Source organism: Sorex fumeus, unplaced genomic scaffold (assembly GCF_029834395.1).
Source record: "Sorex fumeus unplaced genomic scaffold, SorFum_2.1 ptg000002l, whole genome shotgun sequence".
NCBI classification, from domain to species: Eukaryota; Metazoa; Chordata; class Mammalia; order Eulipotyphla; family Soricidae; genus Sorex; species Sorex fumeus.
The window spans coordinates 55,774,439-55,783,552 of record NW_026606059.1 but is presented as its reverse complement, the minus strand read 5'-3'; the positions used below and the strand labels follow the sequence as shown (position 1 = coordinate 55,783,552).

At 53.4% G+C, this 9,114-nt stretch overlaps 1 protein-coding gene across 1 annotated transcript; it reads left to right on the top strand.

The window, feature by feature from the left end:
- The first annotated feature begins 408 nt into the window (after positions 1–408).
- On the top strand, positions 409–8,374 carry TRIB1 (tribbles pseudokinase 1). The gene is made up of 3 exons (XM_056110318.1): positions 409–768; positions 2,924–3,216; positions 5,931–8,374. The coding sequence occupies exons 1-3, from the start codon at positions 409–411 to the stop codon at positions 6,394–6,396; spliced, it is 1,119 nt and encodes a 372-aa protein (XP_055966293.1). The 3' UTR covers positions 6,397–8,374.
- Positions 8,375–9,114: the final 740 nt, after the last annotated feature.

Sequence of the window (9,114 nt, the reverse complement as noted above, 5' to 3'; positions counted from 1 at the left end):
TTATTTGCTCGGCGTCTCTTGTCGAGCCCGCTGGATCCTGCCCTAGCGCGCCTCCGGATCCCGGGAGCGCCGGCCGACACCGCCTCTGGCTTCGCGGATTGTCCCGGCAGCGTCGACAACAATAGCGGCGGTCGCCCGCTGGCGAGACGCGCCAAGCCGGTGCCTGGCGGGGTCCGGGGACCCGAGCCCGCCTCTGCCTTCCGGACGCGCGGCCAGCGAGATCTCCGCGTGCAACTAGCGTCCGCGAGCGGCTCTGAGCCCCTCGCGGGGGGGGGGGCCGAGCCCAACGCCTTTGCAAAACTCCATCCCGCCGACTGGAATTAGTTACCGGTTCCGCTCCGATCCCGCAGCGCCTGTGTGCGCCGACCCAGGACCTACAAAACCGGGGCCGTCCCGCCCCGGGACGGGATGCGGGTCGGTCCCCTGCGCTCTGCCATGAGCGGCGCCTCGCAACCCCGTGGCCAGGCCTTGCTGCTCCCGGCCGCCCGGGGCGCCCCGGCGAAACGCCTGCTGGACGCGGACGATCCGGCGGCCGTGGCCGCCAAGTGCCCGCGCCTCTCGGAGTGCACGACACCCCCGGACTACCTCAGCCCCCCTGGCTCGCCCTGCAGCCCGCAGCCCCCTCCCGCCGCTCCGGGGGCCGGAGGCAGCTCTGGGAGCGCGCCGGGGCCCAGCCGCATCGCCGACTACCTGCTGCTGCCCCTGGCCGAGCGCGAACATGTGTCTCGGGCGCTGTGCATCCACACCGGCCGGGAGCTGCGCTGCAAGGTAGGCGCCGCGGGCTCGGGAGCCTGGACCGGACCGGATGGGGTGGTGGTGGGAACTTCGAGGGGGGCGCGGTGGCTTTTAATAAAGTGCTTGTGGGCGTCAGAGCTGGGGGTACAGGTGCCTCCCTTCCAAGCGCTGGAGCTGGCGCAGAACGGGGTTAAGCGGGGGAAGGCGGCGTTTGGGCATGTTTACCCTTTGGAGGGGCTCGTGCGGTTTCCGACCGCGTGAAATGCCGAGGGCTCGGCGGTCTCGAGGCCGTGCAAGGCTCACTTGCATTCTCTCCATGTTATTTCCTTTGCGCTCGGAGGAGCGCGTGGCGTTCCATATAAGTTGTGGAATTGAACTGGATCCCAGGGTCCTGCTATTCCAACCGTCTCTCCTGTTCCTCGCACCTCCACCCCCGGCTCTGGAAGGGCGCCTGCCATGGGGTGGGGGGTGGGGAGGGTCTTTGGAGCCAGGAGCAGCAGGGAGCTTCTTGCCGGAGGAACGCAGGATACCCCGGGCACGGCTGTGCGTGGTGACGGGGTGGAAAGACCCTGTTAAGTGTGGGGCCGCCCGGATCTTGGGGATTCCGGTTGCGCTCCGCGCCGGAATCACACTCCCAACCGAGTCGTCCTCCCTCCAGAGCAGATTGAGGAGGGTGGGTGGTCTTCCGGCCGGGTGGGGTGGGGGTGGAAGGACGGAATGTTTAAGAAGTGAGCATGTGGTCGAGTTTTTCCGAGCTAGGAGCTTTCTCATTCATGCCTGTAGCTCCCGGCCAGCGATTTCCTTCCGAACTGACGGAATCGCATCCAGGAGGGAGAACGCCTTGGAACGGGGCGCTCGCTCCCAGCCGCGCGCGGAGACGCAAGATGTTCCCATAGCCCACCCTTCGCTAACGTGAATCCCCCCAGCATCTCAGACATCCCCATAAGCTTGGAGGTGGCTCCTGCTCACCTCAGAGATAGGGTCATCCTCGGTTCAAGTCTCGGTTGCCTGCGTTTTACCTGCGCACCCCCAATCCTGGTCTCTGAGCTAGCTGCTGCCACCTACTGTCCTAACCTGGGTGACATGCCGCGGAACCCAGAGGGCGTGGGGCGGGGGTGTATGCAAGGGGGACTCTTTTGGGAGCCCGGGGTTAGGGGCTTTTCAGGGAACGGAAGAGCCTCGGTGCTGGGGGTGTGAGCTGGGAAGGGAGCGGGCTAGCGAGGGAGCGATTTTTTCTAGCTGGTGCCGGAGCAGCCAGTCCTCAGAGGTGGGCTGGGTCTGGCCGTTGTGCAACCCCTTCCAGTTCCTCCGAGCAGATAATAGCTGAATCCAGATGGTGACAACCCATGTGTCACCGTTTCCAGTTGAGTCTAGGATATGAGTAACTGGACTAAACAAAAGGCCCTTAAAGAGCCCATTGAGCTGCTCACAGGAGACACTAGTGGATTCCCGGGGTGGGTGGGAAGTGTGTGTTGGGGGGAGGGTTGCGGGGGTGGGTGGGTGGGGGAGACTTACAGAAACAGGCAAACACTCTGGCCCAGTCCCAGCGTCTGGGGAGAAGGCATTGACTCTAGCGCCTTGCACCTGAGTCAGACCGGGAGGGGGTGGGGGAGGGGAGGCGGGCTGCTTGGGGCTGAGTTGTCAGTGTCTCCGTCCCAGTCATCTGTTCCTTTCCGACGGATGACAGATCTGCATGTTCTCTGGCCCCTTGTTCAGGATCACCACATTCTGTGCTCATTCCCTGCTCAGGACTTGGGCCCCCGCAGGAAGTCATGCATTTCTAGGCTGGCTCAGCTCAGGGAGGGGAAGGGCAGACACACACCTTCCTTCAGCAGCCGTTTCACCACAGCCTTGTGGATCAGCAGGACAGGGCCCGGGAGGAGAAAGGGGGATCCTGGGGGGCTTTGCTCTCAGAGCTGATGACCTCTAAGAAGGTGGAACCTCTGCACAGAAGACAATTTTCACACACCATTTCCATGGCAGCCTCTTGCACGCTTGCTTCATGTTGCTGGTCTGGGGATTGGAGTGTGAGGGGCTGCCTGGCTGTCTAAGTGGAGCGGGACAGGAAGAAGGGGTGGTGGAGGGACACGAAGGGAGCCTTCCCGCCAGGACAAAGCCTCAAGATTTGGGAGGTGGCCCCTGCTTTTCTCACCCACTCCCCCTCACGGGGTCCCCTCTGTCTCTGCAGGTGTTTCCCATTAAACACTACCAAGACAAAATCAGGCCTTACATCCAGCTGCCGTCACACCGGAATATCACGGGCATCGTGGAAGTGATCCTGGGGGAAACCAAGGCCTACGTGTTCTTTGAGAGGGACTTTGGGGACATGCACTCGTACGTGCGGAGCCGGAAGAGGCTGCGGGAGGAGGAGGCTGCCCGGCTCTTCAAGCAGATTGTGTCTGCCGTTGCCCATTGCCACCAGTCGGCCATTGTGCTGGGGGACCTGAAGCTCAGGAAATTCGTCTTCTCCACGGAGGAGAGGTGAGCAGCTTGCCCAGGCCTTCCTGTGGCTGCTAGGAACTCATGGTAGTGGTGCCACGTTCCCGCACTTAGGGGTGCGTGCGGATTGCCAACAGGGGTCCATTTTCAGTGCTCATGCCAGATGCAGGGTTGCGGAGTTGGTTCTAGGGGAGCCTCAGCTGAGGTGGCATGGTGCTGCTGATGTGGTCTGGGAGAGGCACCTTTGGTGCATCTCTGGGATGCTGCAGGGCCACCAGGATACCCAGGATTACTTGCACACACCCTTCCTTCCCCACTTACACCTGAGGACCAGCAAAGGTGTACTCTGCTGTGCTGACTGAATGCTCAGCTCTCGGGCACCCTGCCGTGCCCCATTGTACCTTCCAGTGGACGTCTCCAAGTCCTTGTCTCATCCTTAGAAGGAATCTCAGAGCTGTGCAGAATCTACCCTCTTTCCCCCAGACTGCTTCCCCCCCGCCTCAGACATTGCTTCCATGTTTTTTTTTTTTGGTGACTTTTGAGACATCTCCGTTGGATCCATCTTCACAAAATAGCGCCGTTGAATAATAAATGGAAGTTGGCTGGAATTGGTTGCTAAATATAGAGCACAGCCTAACTCCTAAAGGACAAGATGAGCCTGATAAGAGGCTAAGGAGACATTAAGGTTCCGAGTGGAGGTTTTAGACAAGAGAATGTGGGAGAGATCCACCTTCCCTGTTTTAAATTTCATTGTTTCAGTGTGGGGGTTTACCCCTGGCAGAATATGTGGGCTGCTTCTAGCTTTGTGCTGGAGAGAATTGGAGGGGGGGTCTCTTCTGACAGTGCCCAGGGGATCATGCAGTGCTAGGGATTCAGCCAGTTCTATGAGCAGAGCGTGCTTTGCATGAGCTTAGTCCTTTAAGCTGCCTCTCTTAATGGCTCAGACCTTACCTCACCTTCCTTGAGGAAAGTGCAAAAGCAATAATACTGTTAGAGAATTGTAGAGGTGGGTGTGAACCTCCTTTTGGGGTTTTTATTTGGTTATTTGGTTCCCTCCTTATTAATGTAGCTCTTCGTGCTTCACTGTGCCTGCCCCTCTCAGCTCCTCAGCTGCTGATTTCCCCCCTGATCTGGAGATCACATGAAAAAAAGCACAGGGTTGGGTTACCAGAGAGGCCTCACTTGTATCTGACCTTGCAATAATGATTGAAACACACTGATTAGCAAAGAAAAGCGGAGTGTTTGCAATGAAGACGTTTCCAATTCCTGGAACATGCTACTTTGCTAGGGTGATGTATTTTCTGAAACATGCCTTACACACCTCTTTACCAGCTTTTGAAATCCACATTGCACAGGCAAATGTCATGTGCAGGGGGTTTGGCAACCCGAGGGTTAAGCAATGGCAGGCTGACGGCACAGGTGCAGGCTTTCAGTACTACAGCAGCCAATCAGGGGCAGGCCGTGTGGGTTGAGTCATATTTTCCGTTTACAGAACCAATGGGTATTTTACATAACGACAGGGAGGTCATGCTGAGGACATACTGAAGTTAGCACATGTATCCTACACTCCAGGGAACAGGAAGGCAGGAAGGGGAAAAAAATGTCCCGAAACAGCCACCACCAGCAGACCTCTGAGAGGAAAAGGAATTGACCCATTAGTCAGGACCAAACGCTTGCATTTAACTTCCCCAGTGATTTACTGAAATCCAGCTGTTTGAGAGAAGCAGGGAGAAGCTGCCCCTGGATATAATCCACGTCCTCTGGGCATTGGGGAATACAGGACACTTGAGTGACTGGGTGTGAACAGGAACCTCTTGTAGCTTCTGAAGAAAGTCTGGGAGTAGAGAGTTGTCAGACATTCATTGTACCCATAGAGTGTAATTAGGTGCAGGTGTGAATGGGCTAATGCCAGAATCTGCGTGTGTGAGTGTGTGTGTGAGTGTGTGTGTGTGTGTGTGTGTGTGTGTGTGTGTGTGTGTGTGTGTGGTGTATCTGTGTGGTGTACCATGGATGGAGGGGGCCTATGTAAGAATGGTATGTGTGTTTGCATGGGCAGGAACTATGCCAATGTTGTAGGGCCTCTGCATCCTGCTTGAACCATCAGCTGCTTCTGCACCCCAAACCTGCTGTCAACATTCTTTATTCCTTTCCCATTGCAGTTGCCACTGTCACTGCTCCGGGTGGGGAACTGTTCCCTCTTTGGGACTGTTCGCTCTTTATGTTGGTCTGGGAGCAGCTGCGCCCACAGCCCCTGCATTAAGATGGCCCTCACTTCTGTAATGCAAAGCAGGGTAGCAGCTGGCTGGACCGGTGACCTGACAAGGAGGGGATGAATTTCTAGGTGGCCCAGGCCCTCTCTGATGAAGCAGGCTGGCCCGGCTTCTTCCCTGACTTTTCTAGAAAAAAATGTCAGCCATTCCCCCCAAGACAAGCTCCCACTCCTGCCTGTGCGCTTCGCAAATTGTGTAATCCCTATTAGGATATCTCTTACCAGCTCTACTATCACGAAGGGTATGTGGGGCTTTGCATCATACCCTCCACCCCAGACGTTCTCTTGATGCTTTGCAAACGTTTATTGCAGTTTGTATTGGTTTTGAAATCCCGAGTCCGGGGAGGTGGCAGGGCCCTGCTGACTGGACTAAGGGGTAAATGACATTCCGGGAGCTTGGGGTTCACAGGGCGGCTGTGCTTGGGAAAGCTTTGCTCCCCAGAGCAGCTCACCTGAAACTCATGACTTCTTTTCTTCCTCTCTGTAGAAACCAGCTCCGACTCGAAAGTCTGGAAGACACGCACATCATCAAGGGGGAGGACGATGCCCTTTCAGACAAACACGGCTGTCCTGCTTACGTCAGCCCCGAGATCCTGAACACCACCGGCACCTACTCGGGAAAGGCAGCGGATGTTTGGAGCCTGGGGGTGATGCTCTACACCCTTTTGGTGGGACGATACCCCTTCCATGACTCAGACCCCAGTGCCCTGTTCTCCAAAATCCGGCGCGGACAGTTCTGCATTCCTGACCACATTTCCCCCAAAGCCAGGTGCCTCATCCGCAGCCTGCTGAGACGGGAACCTTCAGAGAGACTCACAGCGCCGGAGATTTTACTCCATCCCTGGTTTGAGTCTGTCTTAGAACTGGGCTACGGAGATTCAGAAATGGGAACTGCAGACCAGATTGTTCCAGAGTATCAGGAAGACCATGACATTAGTTCCTTCTTCTGCTAATCCCCAAACCTCAGAAACCTCATAATTCTCACACATGGCATTTCCATTTCTAAAGATGGACAGACTTTTCGGCGTGGTGCCAGCCAGAGGCACGATGGCGTGTTAGGAGCCGCCAAGGCAGCGCGGTCCCCCCTTTCTTGTGTGTGCGGCTGCCTGACTTGAGAGATCTAAACGGCCTGCGCTCTGTGAGGAGGGGAAAAAAAAAAACCATTTTTCCACTTCCCGGAACCCTCATCAACTCTCACTGGTCACATTTGTGGGGGAGGGTGTATCGGCATCTTTCCAAGGTGGCAAAGAGTATGGAAAATCCTACACCTTGTAGTCAAATGAAATGGACTCGAATCTTCTAAAGTGAGAGGAAGGGAGCCACACACGGTGGCACTGGGGGGCAGTAACCACACAGTTTGGCAGGGTGAAATAATTGGGCCAATAAACCTGCCATTTTAGAATTCATCCTTGGTAGCTAACTTTTGCCACCCTGGCTTCTAGATTGGATAGTTCCCTGGGGGGAGTTTGGTTTAAGTCTCTTCCTTCACACCCACTTTAACCTGTGATACTTCATCCGGGAGCAGATTGTGTCAGGCGCATAGGATCCTGCCTGAACTATGAACCTAGACTTTCCTCCAATTCTTGCCCAAACCTCATGCACTCAGGCCTTTTCCTGACCTTGACTTTGAAATCCACACCCCCCTTACCCTTAACTTCAAGGAAAAAGCAGTTTTCAGCTAACTGTGCGTGGAAAAATGATCACAAAAGAATTGAACTCCTGCCTTGATTTCAGAACTCTGAGCTCAGACAGAGACAGCAGATTTTTTGGAAATAATTCGAGCATTTGGAAACTCACTTCGCTTTTTCAGTTCCCCTCAAATATGTTTGCTTTTATCCTTGACTTTTCTCTTTCCCCCCTCCCCCTCCCTGCCCCCCAGGATCACCTCAGAGTGGACTAAGTTGGTCAAGAAGGAGAAGAATAGGGAGATTGCCTGAAAGTGAATTTTTGGATAGTCTTAGTTTCACTCTAACCTCCTGATGGAAAAGGTCCGTGTCAGCCATTCTGTGTGTGCCCGCCATTTTGCATGATGGATTGGGTGATGTTTCAGTCGTGGTTTGGTTTCTGAACACATCCATAATCATCAGCATCTGAAATAGGAAGCCCCGCCTCTTGAAAGTCAGAAGGAACTATAAAAGTCATCCAAGTCCACCTTCTCTCATCTTTCTGCCACCTTGCCACACAGAAATCCACTTATCTGCCGCTCTCACAGGCAGGAACCCCGTCTCTCGACGAACACATCCTGAGATGGACATCTGCTACCTACAAAAGGTAGCGCTTCACAGAGACTTGCATTAAAAAAAAACAAAACAAAAAAAATCATCAGTACAGGTGAAATAGCAATGTCTGGGATAGTACTGAACCAGGTGGTGAAACGGGTAATCCAAACATACTGTATTTTGAGAAAAGGCACAAAAATATGAAAACAAACAAAAAAACCAATTACATGGAAGCCACCGGCAGTCACTTTTAAGGGCTATGCCTAAGCAAACTGCTAACATGCATTGTGAGAATGCCGTGTATACCTCACGTACTGTGTACTTTGTACCTATATTTTATCTTTTATACATAACGTCTGTTGTTTTTATTTGTTGTTTTGACTCTGAGGCTTTTTTTGTTGTCTGTGTCTGTCTGAATAACCTGCGTGTCTTAGACCACGTGAAATGTGAATGACTATCGGCAATATTACCTGGACTGAATCCCGGGACTCGGAAGAGCGAGGACTGAGGCTTCTGTGGCATTAATGCTCTGGGGGCTGCCTCGCAGCGTATCTGTGATACAAGAGCCGGCTGAGGACTCGGGGCCGGCTGGGGCTTCTGCCAGGAAAGCTGGAAACACTAGATTGTTCTGTACATGTGTATATATGTGAACAATGAGACAGCCGTTTCTGACTTGTAGAGAAATTTTAATAAATCTGGTTTCGTAAATAGGCCTATGTCCGGTCGGTCTGCCTTTGCCTTTTGCAATTTCAGGCTGGGGATGCAAAGGTCTCTGGCCTCGGGGCCTGGCGTCTCACTGCGGCTGGGGGAGAAGTAAACAGATGTTGTCTGTGATGTGTGACCTTTGACAAATCTGAACACATTTACTTTGGTCATTGAAGTGGGCAGATTCATTTTGGTGGGTGTGAAGCCCCACTGGTGGAATCAGGTGCGTTGAATTCTGAGACGAGAATATTGGCAAGGAGCAGAAATAAATAAGCCTCAAGTTGTAGGAATCCTTCTGGCTTTGGGTGCTTTTTTTTTTCCCAGATCCCTAGAGAATTTGATGAAAACTATGACTATAGCTCAGAAAAATGTACACAGGATTCTGTTAGAATGTTCTAGGCCCTTATATATCCCCCAAGGCACCCCAGCTTCCCATGGAGAACACCACCCCCTTCCCATTAGACTTAATTAAAATGACTAATGGAGCATTTCCTTTTTTCTTCCCTGGAAGTGTAAAAGTGGAAACAAAAGGAACACTAAAACTACATTATTTCGAATCACAAAAGGTAGAGAAAGAAAATTTTGATTTCATTAGACTTAGAGCTTTACTGGTTCAGAATCTATTACAGTGAAGCAAATTAGCATCTCGAGTGATATTTTTTTAGGTTACCTTGTGAATTGTAACAAACCTACCAGAAAAGCCCCCACCTGTTTGTGGATTGGTCTGAATTTTCACAAATGAATCCC

Bases quoted from the DNA above. Each gene is read 5' to 3' on its own strand.
- TRIB1 (XM_056110318.1), top strand. From the start codon at position 409: ATGCGGGTCGGTCCCCTGCGCTCTGCCATGAGCGGCGCCTCGCAACCC. The intron at 769-2,923 runs GTAGGCGCCGCG...CTGTCTCTGCAG, and splicing joins GCCGGGAGCTGCGCTGCAAG to GTGTTTCCCATTAAACACTA. The intron at 3,217-5,930 runs GTGAGCAGCTTG...TCCTCTCTGTAG, and splicing joins GTCTTCTCCACGGAGGAGAG to AAACCAGCTCCGACTCGAAA.